Source organism: Polistes canadensis, unplaced genomic scaffold, assembly GCF_001313835.1.
Source record: "Polistes canadensis isolate GaletaPanama2010 unplaced genomic scaffold, ASM131383v1 scaffold_86, whole genome shotgun sequence".
NCBI classification, from domain to species: domain Eukaryota; kingdom Metazoa; phylum Arthropoda; class Insecta; order Hymenoptera; family Vespidae; genus Polistes; species Polistes canadensis.
The window spans coordinates 476,872-501,295 of NW_014569633.1; the positions used below are offsets into that span (position 1 = coordinate 476,872).

Below are 24,424 nucleotides of genomic sequence, written 5' to 3' on the forward strand. Positions count from 1 at the left end.
TTTCAATATCTCTCACCGAAACTCTAATATTAGAATAAGTGAAAGTTATAATTTGTAGTATAAATAAGAGAAAAATTTGTCGTCCAATTGTAATAACAAGGTGATTCCTACGAAAGGGGTTGAATACAGAGCCGAGTACGTTTTTGTTTCGAATTTTCTTCGTTATTCACGAATCGTCGCGTCCTTTCTCTCTCTCTCTCTCTCTCTCTATTCCTTTTCCTTTTTTGCGCTGAGTGTCGAGTGCAAAATAAAGCGGCGAGGATTACCTGGGAGCCTCTTCGCACGCAATCTACATAGACCAAACCCTGTTCTCAGGGAGTGAGAGAGAGAGAGAGAGAGAGAGAGAGAGAGAGAGAGAAAGAAAGAAAGAAAGAAAGAGAGATAGAAGGGTAAGGGGTGGTCCAAGTAGTTATAGCACGCGGGTCGATGCTCGCCCACGGAATTGTAAAAGGATTTTAAAACAAATCTCGCATGGCGCCGGCGGGCTGAATCGAAGAATGGGATGTTCGGCGGTTTTCCACCCCCGTCGACGTAGAGCTCCTGAATTTTCCATTTTCTCGACTTTTTCTCTCTTTCTCTCTGACTCGTTCACTCTTTCCCTCTGGTCTTTCTCTCATTTTCTCTATCCATCTCTATTTCTCGCTCCTCTCCCGTTTAACGAAAGCCGTCGAGGGTCGACCCTCTTCGTCCTGTACCTCTCTTCCTCCCTACTTACCCTTCCCTTCTATCCCTTCTACTTGCTTTTTCCTTTCTCTCTCTCTCTCTTTCTCTCGTGCTCACTCTCGTCAGAATGTACAGGGGTGAACAGAGGATGTGGATGGGTTGGGTCTCGCCTCGGCTGGGCGAGCGCTCAATAACGTGCGAACCCAAAGGGGAGGAAATACGGGGGTGCGCGGCGTACCTACAGGAATGGAGTGGAGCGATGTAGAATGGTGGAATACTGCGGAACACGCGCGGCCTTCTTTTCCTACTCTCTTTTCCGCTCTTTCTATCTGTCCTTATCTATTTCTATCTCTCTTTCCACGGCGTCCTATCTTACCCTCCTTTTTTCTCTTCTTACACGCCATTATCCTTCATAATCGCTTTACGTGCACCAACGCAGTAGACTTCTACACCACGGTCTCGTTATCATTGCACCTTATTTTCTGTCTTCCTCTTATCTATCTTTATCTCTTTCTTTTGGCACCTATGTCTCTGCAGAGAGAAGCACGTTTTCATAGTTAAGTAGTCGGCTGATGAAGACACCGTTCACCAACCACCGTTGGGAACGTTCTCGCTTTTTCTTTATCCTCGCATCAGCGTAATGAGGGTTGATGTATGCATCCAGGGTAAAAGGATTTTTTTCTTTTTTTTTTTCTCTTGGTTTACGCTCTTTTGAAAGAATCATTTTGAAAGATTTACTTCGAAACATTTATTATTTTGAAATAAGTAATGTTCATAGAGAGGAACTTCATTCGACGGAATAGAAACAATCATTTTACATCATATTTTATATAAATACATTTATTAAATAATTATTTGTAAATATATATTAATAGAGACATTTTTGATTTAAGAAGTCTATAATGTTAAATGACACGAGGTAGCATTAATACAGTCTTATTTTAAGGAACATAATTACAAGACAAAAAATGACTAGTAAAGAATAAATAACTTACAAATAATATTTACGAGGATTCTAGAAATGGAATCCTTATTAGATTAATTTTCTGGTGGTGTCACGTCTCTTGCATTATTTCCATCAGCTGATTCGATAGAATTAATGGTTTAGTTGTTATTCCCAACAACAACAACAAAAAAGTACAAAATCATTTGTCAATAAAAAGATCAACGTTGAATTAATGATAAAATATTGTCGTGTTTCCTTTTTTCGCGAGGAACCTTTGAGAATCTATTTGCAAATAGACGAAAATAAATAAATGAACAGTGAGGGGGAGAGAGAGAGAGGGAAGGAAAAAAAATAAAAAAAATGGGAGAAAAGTTGCATTAGAGGAAGGAGGGAAAACGTAAAGCAAGCGATCGACCTTGAATGTGTTTCAGGGGTTATATCGGCAGGCGTGTCGGTGCCAGTGCAGATACCATCACAGACTCCGGACCTAACTGGCAGCTATTGGCCTCGGCTCCAGTGATCCCAGCTATTCGGGTTCCCACCCGCGAGCTTGCTCGTGGGGCAGGAGAGCCCGCCACCACCGACGGTCACCCCGGGTGCCGTTTCGAGGCCGCTTTTAGCCAGTCTCGGCATACCGGCACAACCACCGGTGGCATCTCAACAACAGCAACCGAGCAGCACGCCGGCAACGACCCCCGTACATACCTCCGATACCAGCGAGTGAACGAGACGCATAATTGCGATACTTTTTCGAGAGACCCAGAGAGAATCATCGACGACAATTCCATTGAGACTTCAACGACAGCGAGAATGACCCTTTTTGCTAAGACTTATGATATTTTCCCTGTTAAGCGAGGCCTCGAAACGTCGCTCAACTTCGATGACATCCACGCGAATCGGATACCTCATCGTCTACTACTTTTACGGACCTCGCATCTCTCGAATTCGGAGGACTTTGCATCGTTGATCGGTGAGACGTTTCTTAATCATCAATTCATTTTTTTTCTTTATTTTTATCTTTGATTTTTATTTTTGTTTCTTTTTTTTTTCTTTTTGTGTTTTACAGATAATCCTATATGGTCGTTTATTCATATATTTAATTTCTTTCTACGAGAATGTACCTATATAACTATGGTGTAAAAAAAAGATCTGCGTTTATGTCATTAGGTAATTATGATTATCTTTTATCTTTTAACGTCGATTCGATATTATCGGATCAACGATGCGATGTTACCTACATTTATAAGAACGAACTTATTCGAAAATATCGATGTCTCTGTGACGATCATCCGTGTATCGTCTAAATCTCGTAGATGTATACGCATGACCCGGGTCACACAGGGTATTTCACCGTTCACGATATTATATAAATTAAGACACATGATCGCGTTGAAAAATAACTTTTTCGGTAATAACACCGACATTGCGTTGATTAAATAGTCAATTCGAATTATTTCGATCGATTTTCCCACAGCCTTATGCATTTATTTTTCTGTCATTAAGTAATCATTTGGCGTATACAATATTAAACGCTATTGTTATTTTATCAAGTTAGAATTGATCAGAAATTCTGTAAGGGTAAATCGTGAGAATGTCGAAGAATTTATTCGTTTATTATCGATCCGTAGAATTATTTGGAATTCATCGCAATGACGGTGCGTTGACGTGCCGAATTAAACCAAGAGAGTACCCGTAACGATTAAACAATTCAGAACGGGACAAGAAGGAAAAATCAGGTTACAAACTTGAAATGAAAATCATGCATTTATAGATCATTTTTCTTTATACGTCGACGTTTAATCACAGGGTAAATTTTTTTTTTTCAACGAAATGCTGAACCAGCATAAACGAACACGTATGTATATATATATGTATATGTATGTGTATATGTATATGTATATGCGTATGCGTTTCCTGACCGAAAACTTTTTTATTCGACTCAAAAACACACTCGATGTTACCAATCATTCGTAGAAATCAAATCAATATAGCTCAATCGTTTCGCTCGAGCTATCTTATTTAATAAGACGAATCCACGAATCCGTAGCTTAATAAAACTCGTGAAACGGTCTAAAGAATCGACGTCGAAATTCTATGAAAGGAAAATACTCGAAGCATTATATATTGAAGAAAAAAAATTCTTCCGATATTCTCTTATCGGATTTTGATCGTCGATCTTTTTTCTCGTTTTCCGCTTTTTCATTTGCCAATTACATCTTCTCCCTCACCTAATTCCTAATCTCAACATTTCTTCTTGTATAAAGCTGATTGTAAAATAGCATTTGTTACTCTCTGTAGATCGTAGACATGTAAATTAGCGATAATCATCGGCATATTGTATATACGTTGTAGTTAAGAGATAAACGAACGAATAAAGAAGAAAAAATAAAACTAAATATATGAAACTTCGATCGTCGCTATGAATTTGGATGTTTAAGAACAACAATGGCTTGAAATTGTACGCGCGATAATCGCCGTTCTTCTCTTGTGATCGTCGAAGCGTATCCGAATGGAAAATTTAGAAAATTTCGTAAAGGGATTTCGGAACGATATTGATTTCTGCACCGACGAACAAATTCGCGCGGGTCATTTTGTTTTAATTAACGTCACAATCATGGAGTTCAATCGTGCGCGTTCTTTTATAAGAAAGAAACTTCCTTTTTAACAAAGTCCAAATCCATCATTGGAGATCGCATTTTCTAATTCACCGCACAGTCCGGTTTAAATATTCAACGTTAAAGTGAAATTCTATTGCGCGCGCGAGCAAAAATAAATATGTAGTTCTACCTGGCAACCACCTGTAACTTCCGTTAGAGATTCGTGACGATGGATGCGACGTGGTTGATTCGACCAAATGTTTTTAATGATGCACAAAGCACAACGAAACAACGCGTTTTTTTGCTAATTGAGTGCCATGCGCTGAATAATTAGTCCATCGATCTCAAAATCTGATGCGGAAGCTATGTAAAACACCGACGAATCACCGACTACGCGTTTATTTCGAATTTTAAACCCGATTCGGACTGCCCCCGTCTATCTCTCTTTCTCCCTCTCTCTTCTATTACTTTTTTCCCTTTTTTTTTTTATCTCCCCTACGAATGCACGAAAAGCTCCCTCGATTGTCGACGATCCTATATCGAGAAACAAAGCCATGAGTTCTCACCAAAAGCGTCTGAAAATGGGCTACGACGAATCGAACTTTGTAATAAATATAGCAAACAAGCACTTACAATTTGTCATACGGTCAATAATTAATCACAAAGAATACCTATACGTTTGTGTTAAAAAGTTAACATGTCAATCATAATAACGTTTATTCTATCGATCATTGCCATTGCGATCATACTCCTCCACTTCCTTCTCCTATCTATTCCATTGAGAGTCCCGTACAAGAAGCGTAGAAGAAACGAATCGAACAGTATTTTCTCGTAAAGTCACGAATTCTTTTCTTTTCTTTACTTTTCTTTCTCATTCTCTTTCGATCGTCAATAAGCACTTTTTCACGCGACGTTACGATACGTTAATACGGACAAAATTAAAACCGTGAAACTATAATGTAAATTATCTAGTAAATTTATATTTTTGGAACAGAAACAAAAAAAAAAAACAAAATTAAAATGAAATTTAAAAAGGAAAGAAGCAGGGACAGAAACGAGCACAGATCATAGATTCGCAAATAGAATTTACTGGTCGTTGCTTTTTATAATACTTAGACAATTTTCATTGTTCACTCATCTTGTTCGAAGATCTACAAGCCAAGGTCCCTTATCATATTAACCGATCGTTTCGAGACATCTACGTACGTTTTGATTTCGCTCTGTAAGTTACCACTTCTGCGTCTTTGTCGTATTCGATAAAAACCTCGAATCATTTTCGTTTGTTCGTTCTCTGCACAGATTATAATCAATAAATTTGTCTAATAGCTGTAATACACAGAAAAGAGTTAAATTATTTAATATTTCATCACAGGTAACTTAATTATTTTGAATTTCTTTTATTTAAAATAACCGATCGATTAACATTATTATCTCTTTCCCTTCCGATTATCAACAAGTAATTTAAAAAAAACATAACGTAGAAGTGGTCACGTAACACTTCTCTTATCTGTAATAACGATACTAGTAATGAATACAGTGTATAAGTATAAACAAATTTATTAACGAGAAATAATGAAAATGTATATAAAATATTACGTACGTATATGCATATATATTAATACGACCGTAATCCAATGTAAGTGTTGTGAATAATGAGATAATATTGTTGCTGTGATTACCTTTAAGATTGTAAGTAGTAGGAAATTAGAACCATTGTTAGCTGTCGCTGTCTCAATTCCAATAAATGTTATTTCATTTTAATCTTAACAGAGTCACATTCTTTACCCACATAATTGCACTAAATACACATATAGAGAGCAAAAACACACGCGTGCACTAATATATTAGAAACAAGAAAGAGAAGATTGTTAAGTTAAGTTAAAAGAACGTACATCTAAGTAAGTACGTGTTAACAACTTAAATATATATATTTATATAACATCTTTTTTGGTATGAATATAACGCGAAATACAATGGTGTATTTTGTACAACGATCGTTCAATACTGAAGTATTAAGCTTTCAATATCAAGTTGAAAGGTAAGTGATATAATATTATATTTCGCGTTATTAAATGTGAAAAAATAATTATAACTATCCTTCTAAGTAACGTATAGAAAAAAAACAAACTAAACAAAAACTACTCTCTCAGAAATAAAATGACATCAAGAACAAATAATAGAAAAGTCCTAATTTTAAAATACACGTTAGATATACTAATACACATGCGTTTTTAAGTGTGTTACCGATCAATGACGTTATCCTCTTGGTCAACGTTAGTAAAGTTACAAGATAATTCGTTGCGTCGACAATTGAAGTAAAAAATTTTAGAGCAACATTATATGTAATTCGAAGTATGGACAAAAGAATCCAAAATAGGATTAGGCCAATATCTAAAAAGAAAAAATACAAACGAAGATAGATAAATAAAAAAATTGAACAAAATGATTACTTTTGCAATGAAAAGCTTACGACCGCGAACCTGAATTCAGGTACAATCACGCATCTGACGACGTTAATAATAATATACATTAAAATTGAGTCTACAAAATAAGCAATCGATAAGAAAACTACAAATACTCCGAGAAAAACACACGTCAGAGTAATAGAACAAAAGCCATGTATAACAATTACGAGCAAGAGCGCAATGATCCAATACTCAATCCAGAACAACTACTGATCGTATTCCAAAAAATACAGAAATTCTGGAAAAAGGGAGCATGTGAATGATAATGTGAATTTTTAGTTTATCTCATTCGTTTAAAAATAATAACGTATGGATTGAGATGATTCTATTGATTCGCGGACTCATAAAAAATTTTACATCTACTTTCAAAAAATAATACAAATAATATAAAAAGAAAATAAAGAACACACAATAGACCATTTTGTAGGATTTCGAGAAAGAATCAAGACGGACTCGACATAGGGTTGTGCCTACTAAAAGCGGGTAATCTAAATAGGTCTTGGTACTAAGCAAATACGGAGGGAACACAATTAGGTAAATGCAAATCTTCCAAGCTGGTTAGATCATTCTGTGGGATTTGGAATTGGAAGGCAATATGACAAAGATAAAAGGAAAGAGAAAAAGAATGAGAATGAGAGAGTGGACGAAGGCTCATTGTGCGCGCAGAAAAGTACGCGCGCGCGTGCACGGAATGGAAGGATGGGAAGGGGGATGTGTTCATCCTCGTCCTCGTGTTATAGTGAGAAAGGTGGGAGGCAACGCGGATGTCGCTCCGCTTCTACTCCCTGCACCGAGGGGGATTCAGCAGCCGAAAGTTTCCACATGAACGGACAACATTGATAGAAGCTACCCCCGAAAAAGGGAGAGACACGAAGTCTCTACGTTTCATCCCTTCGCCAAACTCGGACTAACTTCGGCCTGCTGGCCAACCCTCACTCCACCTCATACAACCTCCACCCTTATTTTCTCTTTCTCTTACTCTCTTTTACTTTAGTATTAAAAACGATCAAATGGGAATAGAGCGCGTAGCAAACTTTTACGCTCGCTGCCGTTCCCATCAATACTACTTTTTGTCAAGTCAAAATATTTTCTTCAATATGTTACGAAATCTCTCCTGTTCGATTGCACTTTTTAAATTTTGAATAAAATATCTGGTTTATTGAAATAATGTTGTAAATGGATGCAGATTTTTCTAACGACAGACCTCAAAGTAGGATCAACGAATACTCTATTATCTTTTTTTTTGTTATATATATATAGATGTAGTAACAAACAAATATTTAGTTTATGACGTTGTATGAGTTTAAAGAATTAGAATCTATGCAGTTTTTTTTTTGTAAAAATGGTGTGAGAAGCTCATTTTAACGAAACTTTATTACGCTTCGTATGAATGCTGATAGACGCCTATGCTTGCCTTCACACTTGAATGAAATTTACCCGTTAGCTACATCTATTTTAGTTATTTTTGTTTTAGTTATAGAAGCTAAGCGACTATTTTTTCTTATCTTTATTATTTATCATTTTACCTTTTATACGGAAATAGATGATCGAGCTGCAGAGAAATCCAAGAAAAAGTAAGGAAATGAAGTCGATAAAATTTGTTTAAAAATAGAGGAAAATAATCTCCACGATAAAGAGGAAAACAAAACTTCCGTCTATACTTATTCTAAGATTTGCTGTAAGAAAAAAATATTTGATTAATATCAATCCAAGGATCATACATGAATTTGTTAATTGTAAAAATTAACAATCATAAATAATATTATTTACTTGTAATTTCGTAAGATGCGAAGTATTTAACTATGTTGTAAGTGATCAAGCCACCAAAAAATGTTGTATATACGACTAAATCCATTTAGTAACAACGATGTTCTTGGAAAATGCATAAGAGACCAATTAAAAGCGTTATACTGCATAACACCTTCGATAACGTGTCATCTGTAAAATAAAATGAAATATGAATAATTTTGAGCTTAAATTAAATGTTACATCCATGATAACTCTAATTGTAAGCAATAAAATAATAATTGAATTAATAAAGCTCACATCTTGAGTAGGATAGTAACATACTTAAAAAACGACCATATTCGGGATACAGAAGATAGTTGAATCCATAAGTGAAAAATGGTACGTAAGCCGAAGAATCCTTTTCATAGGTAGCTATTGCCATGTAAATGGTCCCAGTGGCATAATAAATGCTGTTGATTCGTCAGAAGCTTAAACCCAAGGCCTGTCGTGGTATCTGATAATAAAAAAAGAAACAAAAAGAAAATAAAAATAAAAATAAAAATAAAAATAAAAATAAAAATATACAAAAAAATATAAATCAATATTTCTTCTTTTAATCTAGCGTTGTGATTTATCGATTAACAAATAATAAACAATTATATTCTCCTTAAAGAAGGAACGCGTCTTATACGAATGAGGATATAAGGGGAGTGAGGGATAATAGGGTCATCGAATCAATAATGGAATATTTTTATTCTTATCGTTATATTTTCTCGATGAAGATGTACCTTTTCACCATTATGCAGAATATCAGTGACAGTGAGTATACTGATAATGGTATTGAAGTAACTTTCCACGGAGTAAGTCCTGTTCAGTTAAGTACAACCGATATATCTCTGGATATAACATCATATTATGTCTACATCTTTTAATTGCTGGTGGATGGTAAATGGGTTCTCTGGAATTCTATGCTAAAGATCGAATTATTTACGCATAGTTTTGGAAATGACACTGCCTCGAATTCGAATTCACGGCCGCCTGGTACTGGTGCTGTGAATAACAACAATGATAGAAAAAGAGAGAAAAAGAAAGGAAGTTGATAGGAGAAAAGGATGGAGAGGGTGAGGGAGGGAGGGAGGGCGAGAGAGAGAGAGAGAGAGAGAGAGAGAAACAGAGAGATATCTGTTCTCTGCTGGATCGAACTTTACGAGCATTGCTACCGAGATTTGCGGGTGTCGATGTGGATTTGTTCGCGAAAAACCTACAACGTATTATATACTTACGTTTTCTCGTATTTCGAGGCTTCTCTTTTGATACTATGGTTTTTTGTCATGCTTTTTGTTTTTTGCGAGTATACGAGAACATTATTCTACACACCGCTATCGGATTATGGATAGGGTTTGCAATCGATAAATTGTTGAACGATGTAACAGAGATTCTTGAAAATCATTTCTCTCTCTTTCTCTCTCATACAATGTTTCCATTTTTCTTTTTTTCATTCATTTAAAAAGAGATGAATTCTATTAAAACAACGCGTTCAGTTAAATCGTTTAAACATTGAATATAATTCGCGTACGCATGATGAGATATTTTATTAAAACAATGGTGTCAAATATTAAGTAAATTTAAATCGAATATTACGAACAAATGATTTATTTTACATCGAAATTTGTAAAATTGATCGAAGGATATTTTTAAAGAGCTTAAATATTAATTTTTACTTATAAATTCTCGTATATCAATTAATCATATTTATTTATGCACTCACCTTCTTCGGAATAAGGAACAATTGCCAGCAGAGCTTCGACATTTCGGAAATTATCATTTCTGATAAAAAAATGTTCTTTGGTACAATGATAATAAACCAATGTTAGATCCAAATAAACATCTGTTTAAAACTTTATTAAGATTTAATTTGTCATAGGAAAGTTTTATATTATATAGATAAGTATGAACTTGAAAGATAAGAAAAAGAAACGATAGGTAGTATATCAGAAATATTTATTGTATAGTTAGTTGCAGGAGTTAACGTTATCCTTTTTTTAATGCTTCATTTTCTAGATTATTCAATAACAATGTCAAAATTTCTTTACTATTTTTGTATAGTTATATATGTTATTTTCCTCTATTAAAAAATACTGTTTATTTTTTTATCAAGACATTAATATAACACATTGATAAATAATATAACAGATTTTACATAATGAAAAAAGTATAAGATGTCTTATATGAAAATTAATAAGAAAAGAACAATACAAAAAGTAAAGTAAAAGAAAAAATATCGAAAAAATATATTTAATTGTAATACTATATCAATGTCACCATGTTTATACTTATTAGATAGATTTTTTATATTGTAATGCTTACAAATTAATTAAAATACATGCATAGTTGATACAGCAAGTTTTAATAGTTAGTGGTTTCATAGTAGTTTAATAGAGCGGAATTTGTTATAAGTCAATTAGCACATTGTTATTATAAGATTAATACGATGAACGTTCTGGAAAGGAGCGATACTCAAAATACACATAAAAAAAGCAGGCAACGCATTCAGACTTATAACTATGAATATTTATTTAAAAATATGATTATTATCCAAACAAACATAAGATGTTTTTAAAGTAAGATCATTTTTTTCTTATTGTTATGATATTATCTATTTAATTTTATCGTACTAAAACTGCAATAAGACAAATATTATCCAGCGATTACATAAAATGTATTAAAAGATAAAATCATTTATGTCTTACAATTAAGATAGTAACCATTACAGTTATCGTACCAACTACGACTTAACATTTACTTTTATCATCAGTTACGTATAGGAAAGGAAGAACAGTATAATAAGCTTCGAGGTAGTTACATTACTTTTATTAGTTTCATATTATGTATTATCGGTCTTGACTTTACCATTACAAGTTATTTATTCTATCTTATATGTTTTACGAGCAAATCATTAGCAAGCTTTCTATAACGTATGAAAGCTTTCTATAACATCTATATTAAAGCATTTGGTGGAAATTTTCAATTGATTTTTGTAAGGATATACGATAATATATAATCTTAATAAGATATACGCAGACAAGAAAATGTGTTAGAAATAACAATTCCCAAAGTGTTTTTCAAGTATTAAGAAACAAAAAAGAAAGAAAAATAAACTAGAGAAATTTTGTCTTGATGGTAAATGCATAAATTGAATCAAAGAAACGCATATTATTTGAAAATAGAAAGCATAATAAACCTTGGAATTTTAAAATTGTACTTACCACAGATTGTTTAGGTTGTGTTAGCCTCTTCAATTTGTTCACTAATTATTAGTAATGATAAGATTATAAAAGGAGACCCAAATACAATGAACTGCATCGTGTGTCATCAAAACTTGTTGACAAAATGTAGAAATAAACAATATATAAAGATAAAAAAGAAAACACTTCTTTAATACAAATTAAATTCTTGTCCAAAGAAAACGATTCGATAATGGTATGACAGCTGTCTTTAAACGTTCGTTGTTCGTTCGGGAGAACTCGGATAAGATCGTAACCTGAGTCATTCTCCTTTACGCGCTCTCGTTCTCTCTCTTTCTTTTTCAGTCGTATACCAAGAGGACAACGCTCTCGCTCGCACCCACGTTATTTAAGAGTCGTTCGTCGCGCGTTCGTCGGCCGTCGGCGGCGATAGCGCTTCGAGCGTTGGCCGCATTAAGGCGCCTCAGTCGCATTGGCAAGATGGCCACGCTGGATCAATGAAACGCGAGAAATCGTAGTAAAAACAGAAATTGACAAGTGCGCGGTCGAATATCGAGGACCGATCACGGTGTAAATGGAACATGGGGAAGGAACATGAGCTGCTCGAGGCAGCGAGGAACGGAAACGTCACCGTGGTCGAAAAAATACTCGTACAAAGAGCCAAGAGGAGTGGTCCACTGGCAAGGTGGGTGTCACCGTGCCAGACACTTTCGGTCTTTTTTCTCCCTCGACCTACTCCCCTCGTATCCTCGTCTAACGTATTTTTCCTCTTCGTTTGATTATTTTAACCATTTTTTTCATATCATCAAAGATCGTTTTCTCTGTCAATTCATTGCAACGCAAGATAGAAAGAGAAATCATAACGAGTCGTCCTTTAGACAGGACGAGAGGGCAATCTTCTTTCTCTTTCTATCTCTCTCTCTCTCTCTCTATCTTTCTCTTTCTCTTTCTCTCTGCCTACCAATTCTATACTCTATCTTTTACTCTGTCATCCATCCATTTAAATGCCTCTCTATCTATCTCTTTCTATGTCTTCCTTTGAATGCCGCGAGAAAACTTGATTAATCGTTATTTATCAATTTCCCGTTAGTTATTATTATTCTTTTTTGTAATATTAACAATACGGAAATGTGCATTTCCTGTAGTAGTTTTTATAGGAAAGACCTCGGTGCGATAATGAGTTCGAAAATCGAGGTTAGGTTATAGCGTTTTCAATGATTCGAGATACTATCTCCCTCTTGCTTTCTCTCTTTCTCTTTCTCCCCTATCTCTCTGTATGCTGTCTCTCTATCTCTCTCTCTCTCTTTCTCTTTCTCTCTTTACCGCTTCTCTCCCTTTTGCACGATAGGTTTACCCACGCTCGATTGATCGCGCGCCGTTCTTTCAATTAATCCGCTGCTTTCGTAAGAGCTTTCACGGAGGATCCGCTTCCGTCGTTTGTGCGTTCTACAAGATACCGATCGCCGTCCCGCTTTTCTCTTGCGATTCTTTCGACTTAGCTATTAGCTTGGCTCGCACCTCTGTGGACCTATTTTCTCATCTAATCTATCAATCTTCAACACTGTTCGACGATTCGAACAAAAGTAATTTTAAGATATCGTAGATCCGAATATATATATTGATCATTGCATTTGCATTTTTTCTATACAAGCACATCGTTGATTTAAATGTATAATATTTATATTATCTTGTTGCAGATGACAAATTTCATCTCGTTATCTGGTATCTTATGAATTATTTATTTAAAAACGTTAAATAAAATTATCGGAAATGTTATTCGTTTTCTATTATGTTAAATAATCTCATCATGATTATATCTGTTTTATATATTTTATTTTTGTATATTTTTCCATTAAAAGATATCTTATTAATTAATAATGATAAATAATAACTTCGAGATTATGTACTAGTATTATTTTTGTAAAATAACGTATACAAACTATATTTATTTATCTTAGACGATAGGAAAGTATTTTTTATTATGTTATTGTAACGATAAGAAATAATCTTCTGCTTTGATAATATCTCAATGTTTACGATAGTTTATCATGTTTATCACGGTTTTTTCTTTGATAAATCAAATGAATTTTTGTCATTAACGAGGAAGAGGAATGCTTGGTCATTCTCCTCGTCCGATGCATTCGAAAGACGAGCAATATATGTATATTTGGATCGACGTTTTTTTTCTTTTCTTCTCGATCGTTCTTCGACGTGTCTATTCGTGATTTCACCGTGACCATGAATCACCCTAAGCGCATTCAGTATGACGATGCACGGAGATGTTTGTCCGATAGTGGATAAACACACTGGTTACAACGTATGACCCTAGGACTTCATTATATTAACTTTTCTTGTTAGATTATATCTTTGTATGCGTTAGAATTTACCTTTCGACTTTCTTTAATCTTATTCGCGACGAAACCGGGAAAAAATATTTTTTCTACTAAAACAGAAATTAATTTGTCCGTTTGTTTTTTTTTTTTCACTTTTTTCCTCACAATTATTTTTAATTCATTACACAGAAATGACGTTTGCCAGGGTTAATTATTTTTATTCTCTTTCGAGATTGCACGAATAATTAGATGAAAAAATGTTGTTTATTGTAAAAATGAATGATGCTAATATATTATATATAACAAGATATATATGCACGTGTCTAAGTACTCGTGCCGTGAAAAGTTCATCGAGTCTACTACGTTTTCTATTCTTGGCGTCAGATAAATAGAGCCTATTCCTGCGTTCGAGCTATTTATTTTCAAGGGTCGATGATAACGTTAACTCGGGGTTGCGATAGATTCTAAAAGGAGAAAGGAGAACGGGTCATTTTGTAACGTTGCTACATCGTTTTGAGATTACAAAAAGAAAAAGGTAAAAAAAGAGAAGGATGAGATGCACGCTAGGAACATTTCGATTCACATAGACGAGCCAGCTTAACACGGTTTATTCGTGTTACGTAAATGACGTTAAATTTTTTGTCCTCTCTCGCTGTGAAACGACGTGTTTCCAATTCTATTACTATCATCGTAATAGCGTTCACTATCGTTACGTGTTAGATTACGTCACATTAAAGCGGATATCAGAGTTTTATATGTTCTTTGTGGATATCGTGAAATTCTTTTTTTGACATCGACGATCAGCGAAAGAGCTTTTTGTTGTAGCTTAGAATGGAGGTATATTGAGGAAACGATAAGAATATCAGTTCGATCGGGAAGAAAATAATAGGAAAAGGTAAAGAGAGACCGAGAGTTATCGTAGCTCTCTCTGAAGAAAAAAAAAACAAAAAAATAAAAAAAAAAACAGGTAAAAAAAAACGAATCCTTTTCTTTTTGCGCAAGCTAAGGATGAACAATTAAATCTAATAAAATGATCTCGATATACGGTTATTTCAATTTATATTTATTAATAAAAATCGGAATAAACGTTAAACGAATAATTGGTTCGAAATATATCGCGCGAAATTCTAAAGAACAATTTTTACGATTTTCGCTCTGGTAAATTTTCAATTTGGAACAATGTTACCGATTATAACCTTTTGTGCGATGAATCACGTTCCACGAGTGAGATGATCGCGTAGAATAATCGGTCTTTCAAACGATACCAAATCACCGCTCGACAAATGAGCTATGCCGGGAGTTGTTTAAAAAGCGTGCTTTTCATTAAAAACTTTTACGTTATAATGATGTATTACACCGCGCGTTGATTTGACGCGTGACGAATTAAATTATGTTATATCGGTTTTTTTCCATCTCTCTCTCTCTCTCTCTCTCTCTCTCTTTCTCTATCCTTCTCTCTTTTTTATCCCAGTTGAAACGCGACCAGCCCGGAAACGCGAGTTATTCGTATTTTTATTTTAATATATATAATTTCACTAATTTCGTACAAAATAAATGAAAAGATTTATATATTACTTCTCATATATTAGGTATATATATTTGCAAATGATATAAAAATGAAGAGAATTTAGAAATTAGTTAAAAAATTAGCTATTAAAATTGTTTAACTCGTGTTTTATTATTGAGAGGATACGCGAATTTCCAAAATCATGTTAATCGTAAAAAATCAACAATTTTTAAAAGTCCATGATTTGTTTACGGGAATAAATATTGATTAAATTCGGATATATATATTATAGTAAGGAGAGTATAAAAAATCACGTTTCCTCGATCGAGTATTGAAGGAACTCGAAAAAAAATTTGATCGGGACGCTCTTCATTTCATCTAATTACTTGGTCTTGGATCGTCGATCGTTTTGTTTCTCCATCGAGTAAGTAGCGCTCGCGCAATTAGTCGAAACACCGTCTTTATTGACCCAGTCCCGGGAGCAACCTCCCACCATTTCACTTCTCTCTCTCTCTCTCTCTCTCTTTCTTACTATTACCCTCAACGACAAAGACGACTTTGTCGATGGTGCTAACCCCACGTTTCGCATTAATTAAGTCATGCTAGGGCTACTCATCGCGCCGCCAAGAATTCGTTCTCTCTCTCTCTCTTATTCTCTTAAGTGAGTCTTCTGTGTGCATGCACGTGGATCGGCGCGTTTTAAGGTCGACGATAAGTGCTCGTTCCTTTTAACCCGAGTACGCACGTAGTAACGAGCTAGAGGAAAAAATACTTATTTCGTATTACTTCCGCTGTATTAATTCCTTCATCGGTTTTTCTCTCTCTTTCTCTTTTTATCTCGTTTTCTTTTTATAATTATATTTTATTATCGATATATATATATATAACAACATTTTCATTTGTAATTGTTTCTCTTCGAGAATTATTAACGTGTTTTGTATCATTTAACATTGCAAACGAAGATACGATCGAATCGAAGCGTGGACAATTACGTTGGAACTCCAAGCGCAGTTCTTTTATTGTCCATTAATCGATCACACTCTGGGAATACAACAGTAAATGATTCAGCGAGTCGCGAAAAAACAACACTTTTATTACATTCCTACGGTTTAGTTTTCGCTTATCTTTTCGTTCATGCACTGATTGTGTGTGTGTGTGTATAATTAGCATTTTTTTATTTTTAATTATTAAATTTAAATCGTGCTCTCTTGAAATTCTTTTTTCTCTTTTTTTCGAAGATTTACTTAGAGTCAAATTTTAAAAAGTATTGTTTAAACAAAAATACACATTTTATTTTTTAACGTTCTTGACCAAAATAAGAAAATAGTTACTTATATCGTTTTTTATATTTGCTTAATATGTATAATGATATGAAATTGTTTGCATCTGTTTATTTTTTTTTGTACTTGACCATAATGCATTCAAGTGGTTATAGAAGATAGACCAATGAAGAGAAAAGAAAAGAAGTAAATTTAATGGTTAATTCAAAATGTGTTATATGACAAAAGCGTTCGTACTTTTTAACAAATTGCCTCTCGTGCTTGTCTTTGGGTGGTGCAACTTGTCCATAACTACAAAGCGTGCCTGCGGCGATTTTCTGGCAAAGCTATCACTCCTTCATCCCTTCACCCCTGTGTACCTTCTCTTTCTCTCTCTATCTTTCTCTATCTTTCTTTATTTCTATCTCACTCTATTTTCAGTAGCAAGCATTGCTCCTACTCCAGGCCATGTTGTCGTTGCTCTATATCGTACTTGGCACTTTTACCCTTCTCTTCCTTCTCCTTCTCATCCTCCTCTAACTCCGACTCGAGATCAGAGAAAAGTAATATAAAATACCGCACCCCCGTGCGAAAGTGCCGACCCCTCGCAACTTGCATCCGGAAGGGAAACGAGAAATATTTTGCGATGCTAATCGCAACGTGGATGCGCCACTTTTCGCGTATGAGTGCCCACCTACCCTTCCTTTTTTTCTCTCTCTCTCTCTCTCTTTTGGCCAATGCGTTTATCGTTTGTTTGACTCTCGTCACGTATGGTCGACGTTGATTTTGTGTTTCGCAGAGAGTCGCCTGTTTACAGGGGTTGTTCCAAAGTTACATCGATGTATTTAAAGAACTTCCCGACATCGATGAGGGTCTTTAAATATTTAGTTAATGTTTTACATAGGGGACGTAATTACAGTTACGTTTATAAACGAATATCACTTGTAGATTTTTATGGTTGTATAGTAGGACAGATGTATCGGTCTGAGTGACCGCTTTAAAAGTGATATTAATAACTAAAAGAGTATACTTTGTCGTTACTCGAACATGTGCCACTATGTATTCCCTTGTGCATCAACCTAAATAGCTTTTATTATACATCGATCGAACGGTCAAACGATTAGAAAAATAGCTCGATTAATTAATTCATTGTATGATCGATCTTGTACAGTTATTTTAGATTGTTCTTTTAAATTATTATTTGAATACTTAATGTAAATATTTTTTTGTTTTAATTTTGTGCGTGTTACCGTTGATACGTGAAATCCATTAATTTTTAAAATAACCAGCTAAATCGTGAAATACCTATACTGATTTGTTAAAAAAAGAAAGAAGATAGAATTACATATTTCAGCTAGGTAATGTAAAAATTCAGGATAAGCGATTAATTAAAGTTTCAAATTTGATCCGTAAATTAGATCCGATAAAACAGCTAGACTAACAGAACATTGGTTTTCAAAGAATAAGAAGATATAAGAATGAACAACTGCGAACATTGTTACAGAAAGAAAAGCAGACTTTAAAGACAAATCAAATTTCAATCTCATACTACTCGCCTCTCGTGAATTCATATATAATCTTATTATTTCATAAAATTACTAGTTTTAGTGTATAATAAAATTCATTTTATATGCTATCCTTAAAATGTCTATTTATTTTGAATAAAACTTAGGTTTTTCATAAATTAACTGAATAATATACTTTAACGATTCAACAACGTCGAGGTTGACATTATAGACGATGCTGTTGCATTTCACCAATGTGGAATATGTAACATATACATATATATAATATATACATATACATTGTCGCGTCGCTTCGTCGGCTAAATTCTAGTTGCAGAATCAGCGGCATTACTAAAGTGCGCTTTCCGCGAAGGCGCAACATTTTTCAGGTCTCTACGAACGAAGACATTAATATTTCATTAGAGAATCGAGCTCGTAATAAAATGTTCGTAATATTTGAATTTATGTGACAGTTCATACTTTTATTTTATTTTAACTATAGGTAATCTTATAAATAATTTTTTCTTTTTCTTCTTTTCAAAAATAACGTTTAAATTATTCATTATAAAAAATAAAGTCGTATATACCGTAAATTTCTTTTTCAAAATACTATAACGATAATCATTGCACATTCGTCATAGTTTTATTTATGAATTGAATAAAACATTTGCGTTAAAAGTAATATTAATCTTTTCGAGTTCGTTTTTTTTTTCTTTTTTTGTACAAAATTGATAATATTCTTTTGCAAATAATTGTAAAAGGATAGAAGAGAGAGAGAGAAAAGGGAATGCAATGGACGGATCCAAAAAGTTGTATTTAACGTGGCAATTTTTTTCCCTTTTTTCGAATTATCGTCCACTTAATGTTTTGTTTTGCATCTATTCATTTGGAAGAAGGAATCGATGCGTTAAACGACGATCGTCGAGGGTACAATTAGTCGACACTGGGATCATCCTTCCGTGAAGAAAATGCTCGCTTTTGCCACACATAGTCTAGCTTTTCTCTTTAATAATTTACTCGGACGCTTACGAGAATTTAATATGATAAACAGTGTTATCTAGAATATATATATGACGAAAGGAATACTTTCAATTTCATTATTTTTATCGTAATCACAATAACCTTCTGATGTATTTTTTAATTCTACAAAATGTATTTGTGCAGGTCAACTATTTTATCCAAACATTTTATTATACTTTGGGAGAAAACAATATTATTGCTATTTATTCAATGTTTTTTTTTTTTTATTATACAAATAAAATATAAATTAAAATTATAAAACTATGCTCGTGCGCGAAAAAGTGTATTTAGCCAAGTAACATTCATAACAACTGTATAAATCTAATATACGTGTGTGATTAAACAGCATGATTAATGAATGAAAACAAAAATATTGTTTACTAGTTCGAAGATTATACAATATTATTAGAAATATTTGAAATACATACGTGTAAATGTTATTGCGGAAATAGAGAGAAACAAAATAGAAAGAGATACCTATGTTACTTCATTTTTCAAGATCTTTTCGAAGTGTTCTTCGAGAAGGATATTCAGCTATGTCAGCACATATAATTTCTCTCCTCCTCGCCGGAGGAAACTATCGATTGATGCCTCAGCAACCCCTCACACGTATAGGCACACACAATTTACTCTCTGTCTTTCTCTCTCTCTCTCTCTCACTCTCACTCTCCCTTTTGCTCTCCTTTTTCTTCTCATCCCGTCTTCTTTTACTCTCTCGCTCTCTCTCTCTCTCTCTCTCTCTCTCTCTCTCTCTCTCTCTCTCTCAGTCTAGTTTTCCTCTTCGTTTTAGCTACGAGCCTAAGGGTGCGTTCGCACTAAGCACTCACGTCCCTGCAACCGGAAAGGGCTTTATAGGAGTTCTCTTATCCCTCCGCGCATTTTATGGCGCCTCTGTCTGGCAAACGCCTGGGGAAAACCGCGTAATTCAATGACTCGAGACTCTCGTGCCTATTTTCGCGTTAAGTGTTGGCATATTGTTTTCCTTTTTCTTTATTTTTTCCCTTTCAACGATAGATTGCACTTTTGCAGAACACGAAGCTTTTGCTTTGCCCGTTCAATTCAACTTCGTGCTGCTTTTCACAATTGTGAACGGGCCTGTAGCTATTCGACGTAAAGTACTTCGAATATCTTGCAATTATTAATATGTTTGTTTATAGTATCATATAGAGACGAATCAATAAACTCAGGTTTCAAATTATATCCCTTTTCTGTGTTTTGCAATTAAATTAATTAGAAATTATTTGAATCATAAATATTTTTTTGGCAAATGTTAACTTTATATTCAAACTTTACACGTTTGTACAGTTAAATCAATAATTCGTTTGTTCGCCGTTAACGATCTCATCGTTGAAAATTTGATAAAATTTCTATGTTCGCAAGTTGTACAACATAAACAATGAGATTTTTGTATATGAAATGGAATTTGCATTCGCGTATATACATACAAGTCGTTTCATTGAAACAACCAGCAAAGTTTCTAGCAAAGCGTTAAGAGGAAACGGGTAGGACAAGCATTTCACCGCCGACATCCAATACAACTCATGCGTATTCCGATGAGTTCATTCCCCTTTACCGACTGTTAGTTTTAGATCACACCGTTCTCCCTGTACCTACTAGGCCTCGAAAAAAGAAACCAGTACGAACTTTGGATTCCGAATTGAATCCTTTTGGATTCGTATAACGCTTGAGATTTTTGCCGACTTCTCTGCTACTAGATCGATACGGCGAAAGTAATTAAGTGAGATTAAAAGAGCTTTACGATTTTATAGTACTTTCGCGTCAAACGCAACTAACGTAAAAGGTTTACAATATATACGTATCTTGATCATATTATATTATAATAATCGAATAATTTGTCAATTACGTGTACCTCGTATGGAAAAATATTTTTGTAATAATCATATATTTTACGTTTTATTTTTTTATATAAAAAATTTCATACTATTACATATTTTGACACCTAATTTTTCGTATGTTTGTTTAACGAAGATTAAATAATCAATATGAATTTGTACAAAATATATATCAAAATGATATTTTATTAACTGTAGATTATTTAGTAATTTGAATGATTTAGAAATATTTTTTTGTAAAAAATAGATTCGTATACATAGTAGAATTATAAGTGCTAAAAAGAAAAACAGTAACAAAGTTCCGCGATCTACTATTAACAAGCGGGTTCATACTCGAAAATCGTCCGGTTTCTTGATTAAGTCCGACAAGAAATTGTCATTGCACGTGGTCCAGCAAGTGAGTAAATACCATTTTCTCTTTCTCTCTCTCTCTCTCTCCCTTTTTATTTTCATTCTCTTCCTGATCTCTGTTTCTCGGTGAAAGTATGCTCATATTCAATTCCCTCGATTCCTTTCTTTCTCTTCATGTTCCTTACCACCCTTATGTCGTTTCATTCGTTAGGCCAGGCTATGTGGAGGAGACGAAGAGAATCAAGTGATGTCCTTTTTACGCGCAATCTTCGGAGTTTAATTAAGGAACTCGCGAACGGATGAACTCAATGAATGGCCTGGTCGAAATAGTGAAAACGAAAGAGAGAGAGAGAGGAAGAGAGGAGGAAGAGGGAGAAAAATTTCTGACTGCACGCACATAAGAGTGTCGCACGCAAGGACGCGACGAGTTGGGAAAGGGTGGCTCCCCCTCTTCATGGTTGGCTTTAAAAGTTCGTTCGCCCACCTTCGATGTCACGCCGGCGGTTGTTAGGGCGCGGAAAACAAATACGTGCCTTCACTCGGTGCAAAGACGACGTACCAGCTTGCTAGGGTGGCGAGGGGGTGCTTCATGAGATGCAAACGTGAAAGAAAGAGAAAGAAAGAGTCGACGGAGGGTGGTAAATGGGCTGGGAAAGGAGATGCAGCACGTGCATTCCCTCTTTTTCTGTCTTTCTCTTTTCCTTCTCTCTCTTTCTCTCCCTTTTTTCTTTTTTTTTTTCTTTTCTACGAAACGAACGCGAAAGCTCTTCTCGAACTCGTCGCCACATCGCGTCGTGCCAACTCTCGACGACCTCCAGAACCACCTCCCCTCCCTCCCCCTAGACCCTTTTCCACTTCTCTCTTTATTTTACTCTTTTATACGTCGGACTTTATCCTTTCGCCGCCCCCTTTTTATCGTTCCTCGTTTTGATCTCGCTTATAATGGATCAGAGGTTTTGAAAAAAATAAAGGAATGAGATGGAGGAAGGATGGGAGGAGACCTTGAATGATGTTTAAAGTATCGGCACGCGTGCCGCTTTGGAAAAGTCGATGATTTAAAGGACCGTTAAGCGAAATGCTTAATGACGGGCGACGCTTAATGACGACGACGTCGGCGAGCTTTGATCTCATCTACCATGCCCTTAGATAAAAATCTTTCCTTCTCCCTTTTTCTCTATCTTTCTCTTTCTACACTGTTTTAAGATCTTCAAACGTAAAGGAAATATGTTTTTTTTTTTCTCATTTACATATTTGATCATGCGCAATGTAATTTGTAAGAGAGAAATTTGATCACTTTTTTTCTTTTTATATAGTATAAATATTGTAGAAAAATATTTATAAAAGGGTACGCGGGATGCGTAGGATTGATTGCTTTCAATGGTTTTTGTCCGACGAATTTAACCAAGGTTTAACATTTATATGATATAGTAGGTTTAAATCGTAAAGCGTGTTACGATAAACAAGCAGAAAAGGCAATAAGGTTAAGATCGTGCTTGTATGTATTTTTCTCGCATAAATTAACAAATCGTTTTCGTCGGGAAACACGCGTATGTGGACGTTGCTAAGTCCGCGTACTGGTTCGTTCGTTGACTTTGAAGTCACGATTGTGCCGGATTCGCGTAATGGTTTTGGCGGCTGCGCCAATTCTATTTTTGTTCATTGTTCGTGGGATTCCTTCGATGGCATAAGTTTTGGCCGACCACGAAGTTTTGTATATCTTAGCAACATCCTTTTAACCTGCGCCGATCGCGATTTGAAAATGTTGATAGTTTGTTCTTTTTTCTCTTTTGAATTTTTGAAATTGAATGATTAGAATATTCGAGCAAGCAGTTGTAGACACTTTTTAAGGGAGACAAAAAAAATCATTTTTTATTTATTAGAACTTATTTAAAATATACACAAATATATATAACAGATTAACTAACATAATATAATCTAAGAAATAACTTAGATATTATTATATTTCTCGTGTTTATCTTCTCTCATCTTTAGTAATCGATAAAATCTTGACTAAACTCTGATATCATAATATTTTACCAAGTAGTATCTTTCATATTAGGATTATTTAAGAGCCAAGTAAATATGATGCTTTGCAATATCCTCAGTGTGACGTTTATTACATAGTAACGATATTGTAGAAAGAGGAGTAATATTGGGAATTGATCCTTATCAAGTAAATTGATTCTAGGAAGTTGAAGATTTCTCAAGCCTCTTTCTGCCTATCACAGTTTTATTGTTTCTATAAGTAAGTCACCAAAACTATTTCCTCATTTTTTCGAAACTTACTTCGAACGCGTTAGCTGACATATGATTCTAATGGCATTTTCTTTAAGCCAATATACATACATATATACTCGAGTAAAAAAGAGGGTAGCCAAAAGATATAGAATTCTGAGTCGTTGACGAAAGGGTAAAAGAAAGAGAGAAAGAGAAAGAGATAGTTAAGATATTGTAGCTTTTCGTTATACCCAAGAGACAGATAGATCGAAGTAATGAACGAGACAGGACTAAGGGAACCTTGCTCGTATTTATAGGGGTATTTGCGGGGGTTGCGAGAATGCAGTCGTCTATTTCGGAATTGGGTGCGCAACAAAGGCGCGTAATGAGAACATGTGTCGGATGCAGGAAGCTTCATTAGCGAACCTGTACTTGTCTGTGGATTCCATTGTGGACACCATCTAACCTTCTCTATCATGTCGATAGAGACCGGTGTCACGATAGTTAATACTTACGTCATACTTTGTCACTAGAATTTCGATGAAATTTAGAAGAGACCGAGGATCGAGAGTCAAAGTGATTTCCTGATAACGGAAATGAAGCTAGATCTCTGGACCTTGTCGTGGCCGGAAATGTTCAAGATAATATAACGGGAAATACTAATTAGCCATTACTCAAATCATCCTGGAATTGCTTGTGATGTAAGAAATGAAAGAGAAAGACAGGTTACAAATA

General features: G+C 34.6%; 2 protein-coding genes and 1 long non-coding RNA gene across 8 annotated transcripts in view; 2 read left to right on the plus strand and 1 right to left on the minus strand.

Annotated features, from left to right (window-relative positions):
- Positions 1 to 5,967, plus strand: part of LOC106786858 (paired box protein Pax-6-like) — a 32,571-nt gene extending 26,604 nt beyond the window's left edge. For all 3 annotated transcript variants that reach the window (XM_014748706.1, XM_014748708.1, XM_014748707.1), the window contains exon 9: positions 2,041 to 5,967. In XM_014748706.1, the coding sequence (XP_014604192.1) occupies positions 2,041 to 2,129 (89 nt within the window). In that variant the 3' untranslated portion in view covers positions 2,130 to 5,967. The remainder of the gene's footprint in view (positions 1 to 2,040) is intronic.
- On the minus strand, positions 3,787 to 12,006 carry LOC106786860. 3 transcript variants are annotated; one of them, XR_001381705.1, is made up of 4 exons: positions 9,188 to 9,856; positions 8,742 to 8,913; positions 8,442 to 8,609; positions 3,787 to 8,347 (listed from the first exon to the last, which is right to left on the minus strand). It is a non-coding gene; the product is annotated as an uncharacterized LOC106786860 (long non-coding RNA). The 3 variants fall into 3 exon arrangements; XR_001381706.1 differs by lacking the exon at positions 9,188 to 9,856 and adding an exon at positions 11,666 to 12,006 and having other exon boundaries at positions 8,442 to 8,913; XR_001381704.1 differs by having other exon boundaries at positions 8,442 to 8,913.
- A 116-nt stretch (positions 12,007 to 12,122) lies between these two features.
- Positions 12,123 to 24,424, plus strand: part of LOC106786857 (ankyrin repeat and SAM domain-containing protein 1A) — a 51,767-nt gene continuing 39,465 nt past the window's right edge. Inside the window, exon 1 of one of the 2 annotated variants that reach the window (XM_014748703.1) lies at positions 12,123 to 12,329. In XM_014748703.1, coding sequence (XP_014604189.1) covers positions 12,226 to 12,329 — 104 coding nt within the window. In that variant the 5' untranslated portion in view covers positions 12,123 to 12,225. The remainder of the gene's footprint in view (positions 12,330 to 24,424) is intronic. The other variant, XM_014748704.1, reaches the window with a different exon arrangement.